This window comes from Herpailurus yagouaroundi, unplaced genomic scaffold (assembly GCF_014898765.1).
Source record: "Herpailurus yagouaroundi ecotype Mexico unplaced genomic scaffold, PumYag 77, whole genome shotgun sequence".
Taxonomy (NCBI): Eukaryota; Metazoa; Chordata; class Mammalia; order Carnivora; family Felidae; genus Herpailurus; species Herpailurus yagouaroundi.
The window spans coordinates 95,029,842-95,051,227 of NW_024412388.1; the positions used below are offsets into that span (position 1 = coordinate 95,029,842).

General features: G+C 53.2%; 1 protein-coding gene across 1 annotated transcript; it reads right to left on the reverse strand.

Annotated features, from left to right (window-relative positions):
• Positions 1 to 18,338: 18,338 nt before the first annotated feature.
• On the reverse strand, positions 18,339 to 19,901 carry KCNA10 (potassium voltage-gated channel subfamily A member 10). Its single transcript, XM_040456452.1, has one exon. The coding sequence runs from the start codon at positions 19,899 to 19,901 to the stop codon at positions 18,339 to 18,341; it is 1,563 nt and encodes a 520-aa protein (XP_040312386.1).
• Positions 19,902 to 21,386: the final 1,485 nt, after the last annotated feature.

Sequence of the window (21,386 nt, forward strand, 5' to 3'; positions counted from 1 at the left end):
ACCCCTGGCTGCTCGGTTTACCCAGGGCTATTTAGAATTGTCACCTTATTTACTAAAAAATACGTTTCGATGGAGCACCGGGGTGGCTCTGTCGGTTGAGCGTCCGACTTCGGCTCAGGTCATGATCTCACGGTTTGTGAGTTCTGCACGCCACTTCGGATCCTCTGTCCCCCTCTCTCTCTGCCCCTCCCCCACTTGCTCTCTCAAAATAAATAGACATTAAAAAAAGTGTTTTGAGTCTGTACTGCGTGTGAAGCACTGTTCCACGCACTGAGTCCCTCGGTAAACACGCCGTACAGAAGCCTCCACTGCCACGGAGTTCTGTGGGGACGCGGATATGTGCAGGCTGTGTAGGATGTGGGCCGGTTTTAGGTGCCATGGGAGGAAGTGGAGGACAACGAATGCCATGAGAACACATACGTTTTAAAATGAGGTGGGCAACACAGGCCTCACGAGAAGGGGCCATATGGACAAAGACATGCAAAAGGGGGTGACACACGGGTATGAAAGAGGAACAAGCATTATAGGTAGAAGGAATAGTGTGTGAAAAGTAGTCAGCACTTAACAGACAGAAGTTGCCCATAGGTAAATATGGATACATTACCATCTGCTTCCCCCTCGTACCTTTCTGAGATGACCCTTTGAGGGCAGGGGTCATATCTTAATCCTTTTGTATCCTTCATAGCACTTCGCGTTTGACACAGCCGAATGTTCAGCGGAGGTGTGTTGAATGAATAAACGAACTCCAAATTGTCCTTGGGCGGCCCCGACTCAGCTCTTGTCCTGGAGCGCCCTCTAGTGATCCAATTTCAAATGCCAGCTTTGCGTACCTTTTTGTATCCTGCAACCTTCTTTCTCTCCACCCCAGCAGGCCACCTTGGCAGGGGTTGGGGGCAACAGTCAAGCACATCATAGAATTTACTAAGTGCCTACTATGTCCAGGGCACAGTGCCTGCTTCTGCAGGAGGCACAGACACAGGGGACACGGTCTCTGTCCTCAAACCCCTCACTCACTGGACCCCTCGAGGGCTAGCCTTTCCCTTCTCTGTTTTCTGATCTCCTCCTCCTTTGATCTTTCTGGATCGTCTGTAATCCCAGGATAACATTTTGAGCTAGAGCTGGCCAGGGCAAGATATGCCTGCTGTGTGTGCTGAGGGGCTTGGGGACAGCATTAGCCCATCCAGGCGGGCAGGGTAAGCCTTCACCCCAAGGAGTTAAGCTCCAATGGGCCTGTAGGCAGCCAGGACCGTTGGAGCCCCGGGGCTGGGGCTAGACACATGCAGAGCCTGCTCTGCTGGTGGAATCACACCTCCTTTGGGAGGACTGCTCATGGCTCTGGCCACCTCCTCTGGGCTGGTGACCTTGGTCTCCTCCGCATGACACCAAAGTTCCATCTATAGGTAGTGAGCTCCCCCACCTTTTGGTCCTTGCCCTGTCCTCTGGCCCCAGCCATGAAACTTGAGAGCCCCTTTCTTTCCCAGGGCTCTGTTTAGCACGGACACCAGAATAACTGTGTCCTTAGAGCTTTATTTTTAGGACCTCTGGGAGGGAACAAGGAGCTTCTGGAGAGGCTGCTCGTGTGTTGGGGAGTGTCCTGGGCTGGGCCCAGCCATACCTTCCGCAGCAGCTTTGAACCGTTGCCTGGGAAGCTCTGTAAGCCAGGCCCTCCCCGGGGAGTGCCAAATCGGAGGCTCAGTCCTCACATCAGCTCCCTGAAGGGCGTTTCTCATCTGAGGGCATCTCCAGTGCCCCGGCCTATGTCCCCGTTGGGCTTGGATAATATGCAAAGAGTAGAGAATCCGCGACCACTTTCCTGGGTCTGCACGTCCCCAGGGAGTCCCAGCCACAGGCTGGTCAGGAAGAGAATGAGTGGGGACCCGAGAAACCTCAGAAACCATGGCCTTTGGCCTGACAGTCAGATGGACCAATGGACAGGTTGGTGCAGGTGCCATGTGGACATTCTAGTCACTTTGTGGCAGCTGGGTTATGGATTTGGACTGCATCCTAAGGACTTAATTAGATTCACGAGGGAGAGGAAGGAGTTTCTTCTGCCCACGGGGTGCTCCCTGGCCAAGGTCACTGGGCACTCGGGATTGTGCCTCCCTCACCCCTTCCTCTCTCTGACCACCTCCTCCCCTGGTGTGGTGTCTCAGGCCGCTCAGGCCGCCATAACAAATCACCGCAGACCAACAGCCGAAACAATACACATTTGTTTCTCGTGGTTCTGGAGGCTGGAAGCCCAAGGGCAAGGTGTTGGTGGGGCTGGTTTCTCTGGCTCCGGGGCTTCCAGAGGGCTGCCTTCTGTGCACCCCCCCCCCTTCCTCTTCTTCTAAGGACACCAGTCACATTGGATCAAGGCCCCACCCTTATGGCCTCATTTAACCTTAATTGCCTCTTTAGAGGCCCATCTCCAAATGCACTCACTGAGGGGATTTGGGCTCCTGCATTGATTCTGGAGGGACACAGTTGAGTCCATTACGAGTGGGATCCTGAGTGACCTCCCCTCCCCACTGTGCCTGTGACCTCTACACCTCCTTGCTGCTCATCGGTCCTTCTCCATCCGGCCCCCAAAGCAGCCCCTCCCCCTAGGCTGAAATTGCCCTGGCGGCTCAGAAACCCCCCGCTCGTTCTGGGGCTAGTCGGCCCCTGGGGGTACAGGTTCCAGGTGGGAGCAGCATGTCTCCCCAAGCAGAGGAACACTGAAAAGTCACTTCTCCCACTGGAAGTACCTGAGCTTGAGGGTGACATGGGGCCTCCCGTCTTCCCCGTGTAGCCAGGGGGCCTGGCCCGACGTCTGGGGCTAACAACGTGCTGGGCCTTGCCAGAGTGCACTCTCTCCTTCCCTCCCACCACAGATTTACAAAATGCCTAGCGCAGAGATGCTGGAGTCACAGTGGTGAGGGAACCATGGTCTTTGTCCTCGTAGCGTGTTGCAGGGACGAGAGCAATCGGGAGCTTTATCATGGTGAGATTTATTGAGAGGGACCATATTTTACATTTTAAATACTCTGTCTTATTGTTCTCTCAATTGATTGCAGAGTCCTAAAAAAAAGCTGGTAATTCTGAAATCAAACTCCATCTGCCAGATTGTTTCTTGTGCCAGCGAGTGTCCCAGTTTTTAGTCTAGAAGGTATAGCCCCCATTCAGCCTGTGCTTCTGAGCCCCTGATGTGGCGTAGGGAGCTGAATGGAGGAAAGGGAAGAGGGTCTGGCATCGGGAAACCGTCCCCATTCAGGGGCCCCCAGGCAGGTGCCATGCTGGCTCATGGAAGCCTGTCCTTGTCTCTGGCGGTTCTAGGACCCGCCCCCCTGCTCGGCTGCTCCAGATGGGCCACCTGGACTTTGACAGCTTCTGGACAGCCTACAAAGGGCCCCCAGGCGGGATGTGACCTTTATAATCCCAACAGGGTTTGCTAGAGGGTCTGAGAGCGGGAGCCAGAGGGCAGCCGAGAGCTATGACCTATGGGGACAGCTAGGAAGGAGACTTTCAGCTGGCTGCCGGCGAGGGAGGCTCAGTAGTGCTCCAGGACCAAAGCTGGGCCTGGTGAGCGGAGAGGGAGCATTTCTAGGACTTGCCCTTGAGGCTTTGGGCAGCTTTGACTATCTTCCTCGGTCTGTTGGTGGGAAGCCCCAGTGTATCGAGCCCTGGAGCTGAGGACCCTCACAGCAGGCTTCCCGGCCCTACAGAGGATGTTGGGGGGTGGGGTGGGGAACTAAAAGCCATGACTTCTTTCCTTGATGAAATGGGACCTGATTCTCCAGGGTGGGTGTTGTCCAGAGACTCTGTCATTGGACGGCAGAACCTGGACCTCTCAGGCAAGTCACTTCCCCCTTGGGGGTCTCTGGTCCTCACCTCTGCCATCATCACCACCTGACACCCTGAAGGTGCTGATCCCAACTCTCTAGCTCCAGTGTGGGCACGCAGCTGTAGTCCATGGGCTCTGGATGGCTCAAAGGGGAGTAAACTAGAGCGACGTGTCCCGAGACAGTTGGGTTTAAGAGCTATGGTGTCGACCCACTCTACCTCCTGGCCAATTTCTTTATGATGGGTATGAGCTGTGTTAGTTTTCTATTGCCAGGGCACCACGTTGGCACAGACCTAGTGGTTCCAAACAACACAAATATATTATCTCATAGTTCTGGAGGTTGGAGGTCAGCAGGACGGCCCTCTTTGGGGGAGTTCTAGCGGGGGGAATTTGTGTGGTTGCTTTTTCCAGTTTCTGCTGGCTGCCTGCGTGCCTTGGCTGGTGGCCTCATCACTCCGACCTGCCCACGACTATCCTCCTTAGATGACGATCAAGAGTCCTCTGCCTTCAGAGCACACCTTGCCTTTGTCCTCTCGGGGTGATCTTTGTTTACGGCTGTTGCTGTTGCGGGACAAACTCATTAGAATACCATCCAGCTCCCTCAACATCAGCACTCCTCCCCCAAACCACAGCAGGATGATCTCCTTAACAAAAACTCAGTGAGCTGAGGGCCAAGACATCACCTCCAGACACTTGTCCCCTCAGATCCCATGCCCAGTCTACCGAGCCTCGCTTTTCTTTGAATGTTTATTTATTTATTTTGAGAGAGAGAGAGAGAGAGAGAGAGAGGCAGACAGAGAGAGAGAGATCGAACACACATGAGTGGGGGAGGGGCAGAGAGTGAGGGAGAGAGACTCCCAAGCAGCATCTGAGCTGATGCGGGGCTTGAACTCATGAACCGTGAGATCATGACCTGAGCTGAAATCAAGAGTCGGATGCTTAACTGACCGAACCACCCAGGTGCCCCTCACTGTCTTCTTTACTGAGCATTGTTTCTATGAAGGGAGGGAGAATATTTGGCTTATCAGTGTCTAAGCTTAGGGAGAGGGCACCACTGTAGGGGAAGGGAAGGAAGGAGCCACTGCTAGAACCTGCAATTGACAACGCTGGGGGTGGGGGGGGTCCCTCTGAGGTCCTAGGGCTGGCGCTTGGGCTCTTCTGGGTGTTGGACTTGGTGTCAGGGAGCACGTGGTCACCGAAGCCACGAGCATGAGGAAGATGGTCCTGCCTTGATGCCAAGTTTTGGAGAAATAAATACAACTGTCTTGTTCTCTTCTACTTAGAGGTGTGACTGGCTTGAAAAAGAAGCCAGTTTTTAACAGTTTAGATAAATTTGAGGCTGTCAGACTGGGTTCAGTTCCGACCCTGCCGTTCATTAGGCCCTGTGATCTTGACCTTCCCGGGCCTCAGTGTCCTTAGCTGTAGAATGGGAATACAAGAACTACCCATCAAGGGCAGAAATAAGGAAAAGTGAGGAAATGAAGGTGCAAAGGGGTATGCCACGCAGGAATGCTATTGTTATAAAGGGAATGTGAGCAGGCTCGGAAGCATTCAGCAGCGGGAGTCCAGGGACCAGGATGACAATGACACCTTGGGACAGCCCCTATGGGGAAGCGGGCGGTTGGAGTGGTCTAGGAATTGAGCTGTTGTGGGAGACCTTATATTTTCATGTGGTGAAAACACTCATAGCCCTCTCCCCATGTGCTCCTCTCTTATTTTTTTTTAAGTTTATTCATTCTGAAAGAGAGAGAAACATGTGAACAGGGGAGGAGCAGAGAGAGAAGGAGAGAGAGAGAAGCCCAAGCAGGCTCCTCGCTGCCAGCGCAGAGCCTGACGTGGGGCTCGAACTCACGAACCGTGACCCGAACTCAAGAGTTGGACGCTTAACCGACTGAGCTACCCGGGTGCCCCTGCTCCTCTCAGTCTGACCATCGCCGCCTCAGGCCTGACTCCACTTTGGCAAATAACGTCCTACGAACTGCTTTACCTTGTGTGGTTGGCGACCTGTCAAATGGCTTCCAATAATCCCCGCCTCCGCGGATTCATGTCCTGGTGTAATCCACCCCCTCGAGTGTGGCCCGGGTTTACTGAATTGCAAACAGAATGCTCAAAGCGATGGAGTGTCACTTCGAAGGTCGTTTTGCAAAGACAAACAACTCTTTGCTTGCTCACTCAGAGGAAGCAAGCTGTCCTGTTGTGAGCTGCCGTATGAAGAGGTTCAGATGGCAAGGATCTGACGGTCAATCTGCAGCCAACAGCCAGAGGGGAGCTGTCCCCCTCAGTTCAACAGCCCTGAAGAAAACAAATCCCGTGATCGGTCATGTGAAGGAGCTGGAGACGTATCCACCTCCTTTTGAGTCTTTGGGTCACTGCAGCACCGGCCGACACCTTGGGCATGACAGGCCCTGAGCCAGGGGACCCAACCCAGCTGAGCCTGGATTCCCGACCCACAGAAACCATGAGACAATAAATGCAAGTTTGCAGCTGCTGAATTTTGGGATAATTTGTTACACAGCAAGAGATAGCTAATGCACGCTATAAAGTGTCATTCAACACTAAGGAATCTCAGTATCATTGAACTTTTAACTTGGTGAGAGCAATACAGAACACCTACTCTGTGCCAGGTGCATGGTGTCAGGGTTCTAAGGCTATGGAGATGAGCCGGACAAGACTCCACCCTCTAGGAGCTCCCAGTGGACGGGGACAGGTAGACATGGAATGGGCAAGGTGAGATCAGAGCAAGCTTCATGGAGAGAAGAGCGTTTAGAGTGTCTTGAGGGATGGGGAGGATTTCAAAAGGCAGAAATAAGGTAAAGGGTATGTCACGGCGGAAGGAACAGAGGTGGTTTAAAGTGTTTTTTTTTTTAATTTTTTTAATGTTTATTTATTTTTGAGACAGAGAGAGACAGAGCATGAGTGGGGGAGGGTCAGAGAGAGAGGGAGACACAGAATCCGAAGCAGGCTCCAGGCTCTGAGCTGTCAGCACAGAGCCCAACGCGGGGCTCGAACTCACAGACCATGAGATCATGACCTGAGCCGAAGTCGGAAGCTCAACCGACTGAGCCACCCAGGCACCCCTGGTTTAAAGTGTTTTTAAGCATGGGACACTGAGCTGACCACAGAGGAGAAAAAGCTGGGCAGATTTGGCTCCTCTCATTTGGATGGGGTTGACACTAGGTGAGATGGGGGGAGGATGCATCTTCCGGCAGCTTCCCAGCAATGGCAACGGCACAGAATGGTCAGGCGAGTGTGGGAACTGTAGTGTATGGGAGGTGGGGTGGAGGAGGAGGAAGAGACTCGAGGGCTCCACCTAGAGTCTGGGCTCAGTCATCCTGGCTCTCCTGAGACAGCACTGTGAGGAAAGCAGAGAAGGGCGATGGGGAAGCATTTGATACCTACCGCCGAGCCCCTGGCTTCCAGTCCTGCTTGGCCACTTGCTCCCTGGAGCATCTCGGGCAAGTTATGTGATTGCCCTGTGACTGCACCACCTCATGTATAAGGTCAGGCTCATGATGCGTCCTACCTCATAGTGTGCATCATGAGCCTCAAGCGGCTCATTTACATTAAGCATCTTAGAATAGCACATGGGTGGGGGCAGGGCCTGGGTGGCTCAGTCGGTTAAGTGTCTGACTTGTGCTCAGGTCACGATCTCAGGAATCGTGATTTCAAGCCCCGTGTCGGGCTCCGTGCTGACAGCTCAGAGCCTGGAGCCTGCTTTGGATTCTGTGTCTCCTTCTCTCTCTGCCCCTCCCCCATTTGCATTCTGTCTTTCTCTGTGTCTCAAAAATAAATAAACATTAAAAAAATAAAGAATAGTGCGTGGCATGCAATAAAGGTGGGTTACTGATATTTTTCAAGGGACGTGATCTGCGCTTTGCAACATCTCTCTTTCTTTCTCTTAGTCTTTTCCTTCTTTCATTTCTGGAGCATCTGTCATGCACCAGACGCCGTGTGGGGAATGGTAACATGAAAAGGTCACAGCCGTAGCTCCAGAAGGGTTTGCAACTTACTGGTGAGTTTCCAATCTAGATTTTATGCACCTTTCATACAACGTCAGCTGCACACGGACCTGTCACCGTCCACCTCCCCCCTACTTTGCATAGTACCTTTTACTGTTTGCTAAGCAATTTCATGTATTATCTATTGAATTTCTTACCATAACTTGTCTGGTGGATGACTACCCTGCTGGGCCCTGCGGCCAGCACAGAGCACGGGGCTCCCTGCTCTCCTGGGCAAATGGAACACAACCCAGACAAAGGAGTAAAGTGATGCCTAAAAGGAAAAGCATCTGCTTTTGCAGAGTGTGCTTGGGGAGTTTTCTTCGCCGGGTGAGTGGGGCAGAAATAGAGGGTGTGGCCAGCGGGGCTTGGGGCCCTGTTCTCACAGCCAGGCAGAGCAGACCTTGTGAATGTCATCTTGCTAGAAAACGCCTTTTATGCTGGGCTGCCTGTTTTGCCTCCCTGCTCTGCTCCAGGCCTGTGTCACACCCCCACAGTGATCTTGCCTCCCTCCTCCCTCCTTGCCCCCAGTCCCAAATACTCCTCAGTCCCTGGGAAAGGACTTCAGGGACGTTGTGGGTGAGTGAGGCCAGTGGTATGCGTGCATGTGTATTGTACGGGGTTAATTCTTGGCTTCAGGGGTCCTTTACTGGGACCCAAGGCAGGAAAAACAAGCCATTAAGAAACTCCACAACGTGACTCAAGCATCTGAGTAAAAACAAGTTCATTTCACAAGTCATGGGTGGGAGCTGTTTCCAGAACCTGCTCGGCACTCTGCTCAGATGGCTGTGCACCAAGGAGGCTTGGGGAGCTGGGGACAGGGGGACTTACTTGCCTGGCAGCCCCGGCACCCCTCAGGCTTGCTGTGCCTCCTCCTCTCCCTCCCACCCACTCCTTGCCTGTCACATCTTTAGGTCTCCTGCTCACCCCCTCCACCCCCATCGCCCAGGAGGCAGCAGTGTGGAGGAGGGGAAAGGTCAATGCTGCTGTCAGGCAACCTTCTCCCCTTCCCCACTCCAATCCTTGACATAGTCACGAGGGGCCACTCTGCAGCCCAGTGCCCTTTGTGCCCAAGGTGGGCTCCATGAGCCAGGGACATGGTGTTGTCAGCGGCCACGCAGGCTCTGGTATCACTTTCGGCGTGTGATTTAACCTCTCCGAACTGGTTTCCTCATTTGTAAAGGGGACTTGATAATTTTTATGGATTGAATTCTGTCCCCCCTCCCACCCCCAATGATATGGTGGCATCTTCTCAGTTATCTCAGAATGCGACCTTATTTGGAGATAGGGTCCTTCCAGAGGTAATCCAGTTAAAATGGAAGTCGTTAGGGTGAGTCCCAATTCAATGTGACTGGTGTCCTTATAAAAAGGGGGAAATCTGGACACAGAAACAGATCCAGAGGGAAGGTGATGTGAAGAAGTTAGAGAGAAGAAAGCCATCTGTGCACCAAGGAACCAACCTGTGACCTTGGACTTCTAGCCTCTTGAACTATGAGATGATGCATTTCGGTTGTTTGAGCCACACATTCTGTTATTCACCAGAAGACGCAGAGTAAGAATCTGACTCGATTCCCCATGGCGTAGAAGGGAGAGACCCCCATTTCCTCTCAGAGCAAATGCTCACTTGCTGCAAGCTGGGCTGCCCCCCCCCCGCCCCCGCTCGCGTGGAGGTGACTGTGGCGTCAGGGAGGGGCTGCGGGCTCGGGGTGCTGCTCCACCAATGCCTAGATGGTGAGACCCGGGCAAGTCACCGGGGTTGTCAGAATTTTAGTTTTACCAACTCCACCCAAACCCTCCTGAATACCTCAGAGGTATTGAACTGTGAAGTTCAAATGAGATAAACACACACGTGAAATCATTTTCCAAACTCTATGGCATTGATTGATTACTGCTGTAGTCATTCCTGGGATAGGAGGGGATTCTGAGAACACAGAGAACTGTCCAGGGAAGCTTGGAGGTAGACATTCCTTCTTCATGGAAAATGTGAGACTGTCTTAGTCTCACATGTGAGTAAGTACCTGAGCCCACAGTGGCCCCTGGTGCTTACTGTCCCCATCTGAACTCAGGTATGCTGCAACCAAGTGGCAACAAGGGCCCTACTTACATTTTGAACAATTTTTTGAGATCCCACATGAATGGAGAAATCTACTATTTATTTAGTGCCTATGCTATGCAAGGGGGCTTATCGTTGACATCTCATTTGATTCTCTTGACATTTCTAATAGAAAGGCACAGTGGGTCCCAATGTACAGTTGAAAGAACTGGGTCTCAGAGAGTTTGAGTAAATTGGTCACGGTCACGCAGCAAAACTGGGATCTGAACCTGGACCCATCATGTTAGTCCTGTAAAACCAGGATTCCCTTCTACATACTGACCCTCCAGATTCAATATGGTGATTTCTGCTTGTGCTTCCCAAGCAAGGAAAGTGATCTGCACCTCGTTTCCATAAAAAAACCACCCACCTATTGTGAGAACAGTTGACCTTGAACATTTCACTTCTAGATGATGCTTCAGAGAAAATTGTAACAAGCCTCGGGACAGCTGAAGGCTTCTTTCCTCTCCAAGCAACTATTTTTAATCTTAGTTTTTTCCCTCTTTCTTCCCCTTTATCCAGCTTCAAAGGGAAGGCCGGAGCTGAGTGCTCTTTCCACTCACTTACTGAAGCTTTTTAAAAAGCCCCTTCTATTTCCAATGTGCTGGACTTCAGCTACACCCCCCCCCCCCACCCGCCCCCAGTCTCTTAGCTCCCAGGCCACAACCCTTCTCTTCCTGTCTGTGCCCCTCTGTTGTCCTCAAGAAGAGACAGACAGCCACAGGCCCAGTCTCTCTCTACCCCCTGCAGCGAGGTCCCCACTCTCTCCAAGATGAGGCAGATGACTCTGTCTTGGGAAATGCAAACCTTGTTTTCCCTTTCCCCACCCAAAGGGAAGCATCGTGATCCTTTATTCTTCAGCACTAGAAGGGAACATTTTTTTCTTTCAGCTCTTTCCAGCAAGAGCTCCCTCCTGGACCAAAATCTGTGTCCAGCACTGGTAGGCACCCCACCCCCCCGCCCCCCAGGGCTTCAGATTCTTTGCCAGTTGAATGTGGTGACTGGCCTCCCAGTGGGGTTGAAAGCGGTGGGGAAACCCAGCTTTCATTACTCCCTCCCTTCTGTGGGTTCTGTCCCAGGACCGGGTAGACGGTAAGCCGCACGGGGCCACTTTCCCTCCAGTGTGAGTGAGCCAGGGAGCAGGGAGTGAGCCAGCCTTTCTCCTCCTTCATTGGGAGAGCTCTGCTTCATAGAGAGGCCACTTCTACTCCCCAAGGGCAGACACCCCTCGTGGTCAGCTCTGTAACCCCAGAGCCAGTCTCGGCATCTGGCCCACAGCTGGAATGTGGAGAATGTTTGGGGAAAGAAGGAGCGTGCTGTCTATACCCCCAAGAAAGTGAATCAGGTACACGGCGACTACTGGTTATCTTCTGCTGCTTGGGATCTTAGACAAAACTGAGAATTCAGACCTGCGTGGAAAATTCTGTGCTGGGAGGTTACTTCAGCCCAAAGTCTCCAGGTAGCCGTGTCACAAGTATCATCATTTTGGGGAGCATGGGGGAAGTCAGGGGCCTCTGCCTCGGTACACCTGTGGCCTTGGCTCTGCCCTGGATTGGTCCTTTGTTTCTCTTCCTCCTGCCCTCCCTTCATTTGTTGAGCATCTATTATGGATCAGACACTGTGCTGAGCTTATAACACTAAAAAGGCACAGCTGTGGTCCCTGAAGGGTTTACAAGCTGCGGGGGAGTTTTTATCCTAGGCTCCCTCTACCCCCATCCTACCTTTAGCGTGTTTTACCCTTGTGAAGGAATTTAAAGTACTATCTGATTCTCACAATAACCTCGGGAGCTTGGAATTATTTATTATCTCTGTTATATTAATATTGATTGTATCTGTGAACCGTGGAACAATAGGGTGGGTGGTGGTGGGAAGGAGGGGGCTCAGACATGGCCCCTCAGGCTCAGAAGGACAGAAGAGCCATCCAGAATCCCTCCTGAGGACCACTGCCTTTCTCTCCCGGTGCATCTGACTGCCGCCTCGGCAGCGGGAGTGAAACAGCATTCGTCATCCGGTGACATTTCACAGGCAGCTTTTCACCTCCGCTTCCCCTGAGATGCTATAACAAAAGTTGTCTGATCTCCCCTTTACCCATCACCCCAGGCCCTTGCCACCCCCAGTTCCTTTTCGTCCGCGTTTGAGGGCAAACGCTCTCCTGTCTCTAGGACGCGGCTGGGCAGACACTGGGTCTCTGGGGAGACCAGGGTGACTTTCTTCCTCTCACTTCAAAGGGCCTTTGGAGGCTCCATTCCACAGGGTGAATGCATTTCAGTTTTTAGGAGACTGTAATCAGCTGTCGAGTGGCACAGGGGCAGCCTTCCTGCCTCCTCAGCAGCTGGTGTGAGGGGATCTGAGCTGGACTTCCAGGGGAGGGGCCTGCTGAGGTCAGGGCAGCTGATTGGGGCGCAGGGGAGCGTGAAGGGAGCAGTCCAAACCGACCCAGGAGGCCAGACTGCTAGGACGCTTGAGGAGGGTGGCCTTCTGGAGGCTCAGGGTTCCACTGGAAAGCTGTCAAGGGACCTGAGACAGGGCCCTGTGAGCGACCTTCAGAGAGGTCCCTTGGCCTCCTCTCATCCTGTCTACTAGGCAGAGCAGCCCAGGGGGAGGGAGGCAGGGAGCTTTCTCACCATTGGCTGGGAGCGTGCTCTAGGCTAGGCCTTTGCTACACTCCTCCCCAGCTGCACCCCAATTCCTACAGCCAACCCCCCCCTCCAATGCTTCAAGGGTCATTGGCAGTCATGCCTCATTAAGGAGTGTCTGCCCTCAGCCTGTAGGTCTAGGCTTTGGGGAGAGAAGAGGTGAAAGAGGACATAATCTTACCAGGCCTATAGAGTGGATTAGGTTGGTCCTTTTAGGGTAATCGGGAGAGAGTTTGGGGGGAACATTCATTAATTCAACAGATATTTGTTGAACACCTGCCACGTGCTGTGATAGGCCCCTGGGAATGTGGTTGTGCGCATTATCGATAATCATTGGATACAAAGGTGATTATACATATGTATACTTATTTATTTTTTGCTAGATAATGATAAGGCTGTGACCTGGGGCCTGCCACACTCCCTGCCCCACAGAGAACGTCCCCCTCCGGGGCCATGAAGGCCTTCCGGCAGAGGGAAGCAGAGAAGGGCGATGGGTGGAGAGGACTTGAGCTCTGAAGGTGGTAGTGTTTGAGTCCCCAGACTCAGCTACAATCTGTTCTTGTCCTGAATTTCTCAATCTCGTGAGCTAATAGAGTCCTGAGTTGACTTTCTGCCACCTGCTACAGAAAGTGGCCTGCCGAACGTGTTCCTGTACCAGTGTGCACACCCCCAGGGAGTCCTGAGTGAGTGGTGGGGCCAGGGTTGCATGCAGAGCAGAGTGAGGGCTGGGCAGGGCCATCGGAGCTGACAGAGCAGGCAGGGAGCCTCGCGTGTGAGCAGCATCTCGGGTGGCCTCCTCTCCCGGCCACACTGCAGGGCAGGTCTGGGCCCGGGGGGGCTGTCTCAGAGCTCCCGAAGAGCCTTCCTTTTTCCAAGAGTGGCCGAGCACCTCTGAGTGGGCTCCTTCGCATGGGCAGTGTGGACCGGACGAGGCTGGTGCAGTGAGTGGTCTCAGTCTCTCTGAAGTCCCAGAACCGCAGGGAATGTTGCCCGCACAGGGGATGGAATTACCACCTTTTGTTTGCATGTGGGTGACGTGAATTGCGGGTGACCCACAGAGGGGTTGGATCTCTGGGCAAGAAGGTAAGGGGTAGGACAGTTGGAGCACCATCTATGTCTGATCGCCCTGATTTTGTGCTCCCTGCATTTGGGATGCCTAACATGACTCCCCCCTAGTCTACCATCGGGAGAGGTTACTTAGCTTCCTGAAGCTTCCATTTTCCTATCTGTAAAATGAAATGATATCTGACTCATAGTGGCTGCTTCAGATGAAATGAAATGACAGGTGTGTAGAGCAGCCTGAACAGGTAGTTGGTTATTGAACATGATGTTATCTGGTTCCTACTTTTCCTTTCCCACATCAGGTCGTTCTATTTTTATGCTGTCTTTGAAATCAGTGGTCTTCTGCTTAGGGTCAGGATCTGACGTGGATGGCAAAGGCATGTTCCGTCTGTATTTGGGCAGTGCTAATTGGTCCAAAGTGACAGCTTTTTTTTTTTTTTTAATGTTTTATTTATTTTTGAGACAGAGAGAGAGAGAGCGCGCTAGCAGGAACGGGGGAGGGACAGAGAGAGAGAGGGAGACACAAAATCTGAAGCAGCCTCCGCGTTGACAGTGGCAAGCCCTGTGCGGGGCTCAAACTTATGAACTGTGAGGTCATGACCGGAGCTGATGTCAGACGCTTGACCGACTGAGCCACCCAGGAACCCCTGAAATGACAGCTCTTAAAGAACAATCGTTCCTTTCATTCGTGTGGTGCTTTCCAGCCTAATCACGTTTAGGAGCACCCGGTCACTGATTCCTCCCAACTGCCTGGGGAGGTGGCTGTAATTCTGCCCATTTCTCAGATGTGGAAGTAAGCTCACAGAGGGTGAGTACGAGTATAACAAGCAGAGAAGGAGGGGATCACAGGGACTGTGTCTAACAGAGGGCGGGTCCCAAGCAGCCACTTTGGCAGCCTGTGGACCAGGTTGGGCGAGGGAGGGCAGCCGGGGCCTGCTCTTTGTGGTGGGCAGGGAGAATCCTGTCATGTTTGCTGTGAGGTCAGAATTTTTTAATCTGTGTTTTCCACATAAGGAAACTGAGGCCCACTGAGGCTCCAGCCCTACAGTTAGTACAAATTCAACCAGGTCCTTTGATTCCAAGTCTAGAGAGCTTTCCGCTCAAACACACTTAAGTTTTTGAGACTTAACAGTGCTTATTAAAAATTTTTTTTATGTTTATTTTTTAGAGAGAGGGAGAGAGAGCATGAGCTGGGAAGGGCAGAGAGAGAGGGAGACAGGATCAGAAGTGGGTTCTGCACTGATAGCAGAGAGCCCCATGCAGGACTTGAACTCATGAACTGTGAGATCATGACCTGAGCTGAAGTCAGATGCTTAACCAGATGAGCCACCCAGGCGCTCCTTTCTGGGTTATTTAAAAAAAAAAAAAGGTTACTTATTCATTTTTGAGAGAGAGGGTGCGTGCGTTTGTGTGCGAGCAAGCAGGGGAGAGGCAGAGGGAGAGAGGGAGAGAGAGAATCCGAAGCAGGCTGCGCCCTCAGTGCAGAGCCCCAATGAGGGCTCCATTTCACGACTGAGAGATCATGACCTGATCTTACACAGCTCTTTGCAAAGACAGCCGGCAGGATGTGGTGGAAAATGCGGTCCTGTCTGCCCCGACTCCCTGGGGTGCAGATCTCCTTGCAAACTGGAGGCTGGGCAGATGGACGCTGAGAGCGCCCCCAGCCTGTCTCCCTCGGTGGTTGGGGAAGAAATAGACGACTCAGTGCCAGCACACGGGGACTGGCACACCAGCCCCGTTGGCAGCAGTGGCACAGGGAACGGAGGGCTTGCCTCTGTCGCCCTACTTCCTGGCACCAGCCCAGAGGTCCGGACCTGCTTCCTAGGCGTCAGAAGCTTATGAGCAAGCCTCCTGACCCTGTAGGGGTGACTGCACTGCCTAAAGGAACAGACTGGCTCCCTTCTGCCCTGCTGGTCTACACCCTTTCTGGCAGGACGCTGGGAAGAGAAGGGCTAAGGCTGCAGGCTCTGGGACTCTATCTTGGTCTCCGGGGGTACTGGCCCCACCTGCCCTGGGGTTTTTTTATTTCACACTGTTTGCAGCACAGGGAGGTGTAAGGCCAGCATGTGGCTCTGAATACAAAGTCAGAGAATAAGAAAGCTGGGCCTCAGGAAAACTAGCCTCCCTGCTCCCAGAAACGTGCTGAGCCGTCTGTGTGACCACAGCCCCAGTGTCCCTTGTCCCGAGGAAGCTGTTCTCGTTGAGCGTGCTCTGGGCGGGCGGCAGGGTGGGATACATTTTGGTATCAAGACACCTAGATTTAAAGCCCTTTCTACTGCTTCCTGGCTGTGTGCCCCCGAAACTCTCTGAACCCGTTTTCTCACCTGACGAAATGGGGGGAATAATGTTTACCTCAGATGGCTGACGTGAGGGACAAAGGGTCTCATCTGTCTGTGGGGAGAGGTTTCAGTGCAAAGAATTGTGATAATGTGGTTCCCCGAAGAAAGAATGAAGGCATGTGGACTCTTTGGTCAAGACCACCCTGAGGACCCTTGGGATCTCGGAGAAATAATTTTTGCAAGGACTCTGTGTAGGTAAGAATTGGTGGGGACTCTAAGGGTTGGGGCGCCTGGGTGGCTCAGTCGGCTCCCACCCCGGCTCAGTCGGTTGGGCGGCCGACTTCCGCTCAGGTCATGATCTCGCGGTCCGTGAGTTCGAGCCCCGCGTCGGGCTCTGTGCTGACAGCTTAGAGCCTGGAGCCTGTTTCGGATTCTGTGTCTCCCTCTCTCTGCCCCTCCCCCGTTCATGCTTTGTCTCTCTCTGTCTCAAAAATAAATAAACGTTAAAAAAAAAAAAAAAAAGAATTGGCATCGCTCCAAATCACCAGTCTGGCACCTTGTGTGATCTTGTAAAAGAAATGCCACAGGAGCCAGTGGGAAAAATCTGCTCATCAGGCCACCGTCCTGGAACTGGAGCCTAGCACAGGCCTGCAACTTGATCCCACGTGTTTGAATCCAGGAGTGCCTCGGGACATCTGGTCAACCCCACATGCTTGGGAGTGAGGGGTGGCTAGGGAATTGGAGAGTGCCCTGCAGGACAGCAATTACAGAGGAATTTAGAAAATTGTGAGAAAGGCACCCCCAAGCCCAGGACCCTGAGCTCAGGCCTGGCAGAGCAGTCCTGCTTGCCCAGGTCTCAGGGTAGTAATGTCTTGCCTAAAGCCCAGGCTTCACATAACTCAGTGTTAAGTCATAGCTCGGGGCTGATGGAGACTGGGGTTTTTGGAGCAGGAAGGGACCTTAACGATGACTAAGTCCACCTTCTTAGGGCATAGACTAAGGACAACGAGAAAGAGGAGAAGCAGCTTTCTCTCACACCGGTGCCTTTTTGTCAGGCTGTCAAAGAGCGGAAGCTGGATGGTGGTATCTGTGGCTACAGCATTGTGTCTTGCAGGGTTGCGTGAGCCGGGTGTGTTCCAGGACTGTGTGTTGTGGGTCTTGTGGTTTGGGTTGGGTGACGTGGGGCTGGGCGGTGACCTGCGGCCCAGAGGCCCGGAGTTCCGATGCTCACTCAGCTTTGAGGTCTGGCCGGGCTCGGGTTTTGGGCCCAAAGAAGGCCCAGGCCTCCTGACTTGAGAGGATGAATTGGAGGAGGCAGGGTAAAGACTTCCTTCTCCGCCTTTTGGGGGAAACCGTCTCTCTCATCCTGGGAACTTGGTGGGCGGAGCAAGGATCCCCTCCTGAGAGGGCAGTTCCTCAGGTGAGCCTGCCGCCCCCGCTGCCCTCCTTGGGGAGGCCTGGGATCTGGGCACACGTCTTAGGGCCCTGCTGCTCCCACCCCGGCTGTCCCCCAGGCTTCTGGCCAGTTCCTCATGACTCAGTGGCAGCTGAACCCCGGGGCAGGTGGACAGGTTCGTTTTCCTGGAGCACCCTTCCCGCCCAGGGAAGGCACTGGGGAGCAGGAGCTCAGGCAGACGCCGCCTTCCCAGGCTGCAGGGAGATGCTGGAGTCTCCGGGAAAGAGTGTTCCTGCCCCGAGGTCTGCTGGGTCCTCTCAAAGACAGAGCCCTCACATCCCTCTCCCTTCTCTCTCCCCCATTCCATTGCCTCCACAAGCAGAACGAGCACTGGACGAGAAGGTAAGTGTGGGTTCCAGCACCGGCCGTGTCACCGTTTCTGGGTAAGTCGCTGTCCCTGGGTTTGTTCACCTGCAACATGGGAATGATGATCCAATCTGCTCTCCCGGTTATTTTGAGATGCAGTGAGATAGCGTCGGTGAAAGAGCTTTGGAAAATTTAGGCAACGTGACACAAGTGTAAGATATTATTATTAAACAACCCGAGCTCGTACTCACGGCTCCCAGCAGTCCCCGGCCTTTTAATATGCTTCCTTTGGGGAAGACCAAAGCCAGGGCTTCTTCACCTTTAATGTGGAAATGAATCACTCGGGATCTTATTACAAGGAGAATTCTGACTCAGTAAGTCCGAGGTGGGCTTCGATTCTGCATTTCCTTGCTCCCAGGTGATGCCAATACTGCCAGTCTTGGGGACCACAGGTGAGCAGCAGGGACCAGAACCGCCCCTCATGGAAAAGGAGAATGGAATCTTCCGACAGTTGGTTGCGAAGAAACTGCTTAGAAAATATGGCGGAAGTATGGGTTGATTCAAACAGCTTGTGGTCAGAGATGGCCTGCTGTTCCCAAAGGATGAACTTTGGTCTTTGGAAAAACGGAGAGCAAGAGGCAGGGAGGAGAGAGAGAGACTGTGAGGGTGGGGAGAGAGAGAGAGACAAAGAGACACAGGGAGACTCAGGGAGCCAAGGGGCCCTGGACAAGTCCCTTCCTGGACCTCTCCGTGGAGCAGCCACCATTGGTCTTACTAAGAGAGTCTGTGCTGCCCATTCTCGAGCCCGCACTGTTGAGGATTTTGTCGATTTCACCGGGGATGTTTTGCTTCTCCTCATTCTCAGTCTCCCGATGGTAGAAGTAGTTAAAGTTGGAGACGATGACAGGCACAGGGAGGGCAATGGTGAGGACCCCAGCGATGGCGCACAGAGTGCCCACAATCTTTCCCCCGGGGGTGGTTGGGCACATGTCACCATAGCCCACAGTTGTCATGGTGACCACTGCCCACCAGAAGCCATCAGGAATGCTGGAGAAATGGGACTCTGGCTCATCCACCTCGGCAAAGTAGACCGCGCTGGAGAAAAGGATGACCCCGATGAAGAGGAAAAAGATGAGCAAGCCCAGCTCCCGCATGGAAGCCTTCAGCGTCTGGCCCAGGATCTGCAGCCCCTTGGAGTGCCGGGAGAGCTTGAAGATGCGGAAGACGCGCACCAGCCGGATGATCCTCAGGATGGCCAGGGACATGTTCTGCTGGGTGCTGGGCTCTGTCTCCTGGACCAGCTCCGTGATGAGGGTTGCAAAGTAGGGGATGATGGAGATGATATCGATGATGTTCATGACGTTCCTGAAGAAGTCGGTCTTGCTGGGGCAGACCACGAACCGGAGCACCAGTTCAAAGGTGAACCACACGATGCAGGTGGACTCTACCATGAAGAAAGGGTCAGTGAACATGGTGTGGGAGAGGACCGCCTTGCTCGCGTTGAGGCTGGGGCCTCTCACCACCTTCAGCTCCCTCTCTTCCCGGAACTCCGGCAGCGTTTCCAGGCAGAAGATGGTGATGGAGATGACCACAACCAGCACAGAGACCACGGCCACCCCCCGGGCAGCGCTGGAGCTCTCAGGGTACTCGAAGAGAAGCCAGAACTGCCGGTGGAAGTCATCGGTGGGGAGCAGTGTTTCAGGGTCTTTGATGAAGCCTTCATCCTCCCGGAACTGGTCCATGGCCTCGTTACCCAGCTCATAGAAGGAGATCTCATCGGCAAAGACGTCGATGGGGACGTTGGCGGGGCGCCGGATTTTCCCACCTGATTGGTAATAATACAGGATGCCATCAAAACTGGGCCTGTTCCTGTCAAAGAAATACTCGTTTCTCATGGAGTCAAAGAACTGCATCCTTTTGTCCCGGTCTCCCAGGAGGGTGTCTGGGAACTGACTGAGGGTTCTGAGCTGGGTCTCGAACCTCAGCCCAGCAATGTTGATGATCACCCGTTGGTTTCCTTCATTCAAGACCACTGGCTCAGGCCCTGGGGAATCGGCATAGCCGCCCGCGAGCTTGGAGAAGGCCGTCTCATGGTTGGTGCTGTCACCGATGAGGATCCTCCAGTTGGAGAAGGGGCTGCTCCCTGGCCGGCCTTTTGGGCTGGTTGGGTCAAAGTCTGTGGCGTAGCCTGGCTCTTCCTGGATTTCGTCTGCGTTATCAAAATTGACCAGAGCAACCTCCATTTCTTTCCAGCCACACACATCCATCCTAGGGGAGTCAGGAAAGTAGCACGAAGACCCTCAGTGTGCCCTGCGTGCCGTGAGCTGTGGAGAGGAAGAAAGTCATTATGCAGGAAGCAGGATCATGGCCTACCCATGGGTTAGTAATGACATTTTTAGCCTGGGAAAGAACCTCATGGCTGCTGGGGCACCGTCCTTCTCTCGAAAGCCACTCGCACCCCCCGAGCTTGCACACACGAATTGCCCCCACTAGACGCAATTGCAAAGGAGCCTGGCCGACAGGGAAACACTTCCTCCAGCCAAGGAGGGTCTCCGTACAGGACGGCAGACAGAGGCCATAATGAAAGAGGAAGTCAATGCTTCTTAATAACCAAGTAGGTCATTTCGCGTTTGGATGACGTCCGCCAGTTCCCCCAACGCTTTTCCGTGCCACCTCAGCCAACTTCTTTCTCTCACGCTTTGCACGTTCCCCCTTAGCTCTACCGCTCCCTCCTGGGCCAAGCGCTGGGGCGAGTGGGGTACAAGAGCCCAGCTGATTCTGCTGGGAAGGGAGAACGAGAGGACGGAGGTGGGTGGGCGGGAGACGGACCCTCTGCAGCAGTGCGTGCAAGCTGTCTGGGCCCGAGCCCCTCCTCTGTAACTGCCAGGGCTGTTTGGAGGCTACACTAAATGAGATGGCATATGTAAAATGCTTTACCTGGTGGAAAGAGCATTAAATTATAGCTATTATTTTTGCCAACGTCTTCGCACTATAGGAACTTTAGAAGCCGACAGCCATTGGTATTTTTCTTTTGGCATACTTTTAAAATGTTTATGGGGGGGCGCCTGGGGGGCGCAGTCGGTTAAGCGTCCGACTTCAGCCAGGTCACGATCTCGCGGTCCGTGAGTTCGAGCCCCGCGTCGGGCTCTGGGCTGATGGCTCAGAGCCTGGAGCCTGTTTCTGATTCTGTGTCTCCCTCTCTCTCTCTGCCCCTCCCCCGTTCATGCTCTGTCTCTCTCTGTCCCAAAAATAAATAAACGTTGATAAAATGTTTATGGGGAATGATTTCACTTGGAAAAATCATTTTAGGCAGGTGGGAAGTAGGTGTGTGTGCGTGTGTGTGTGTGTGTGTGTGTGTGAGCTCACTGGGGACAGGGTTAAGGAGAGTTTGCCCAGTGGGCTTGGGTATCCACAAACACAGACTGAGTTTTCTTCCTCGGGTCCACTCAGGCTTCGGTTTCAACTCAAGGACACTAAGGCCTAGAAGACTGGGGGATGCAGGTGGGAGAGAGGTAAAATCCATGGTGGTCAGAACCTTGGAGTTTCATATCTAAGGATACCTTGAAGTATACAGTGTTACAGTCTTTTCAAAAATAATTCCTCATTTGCTTGTCTCACTAAACGGCAATAATCGTGTGAGTTTGGAAAATGTTATTTCCCTTTTACAGACGGGAAAACCGAGTCACAGGGACCAAGTGGCCTTCCCAATATCATGCTAGGGGTACAGATCCCCAAGCTGAGCCTGCCTCCTG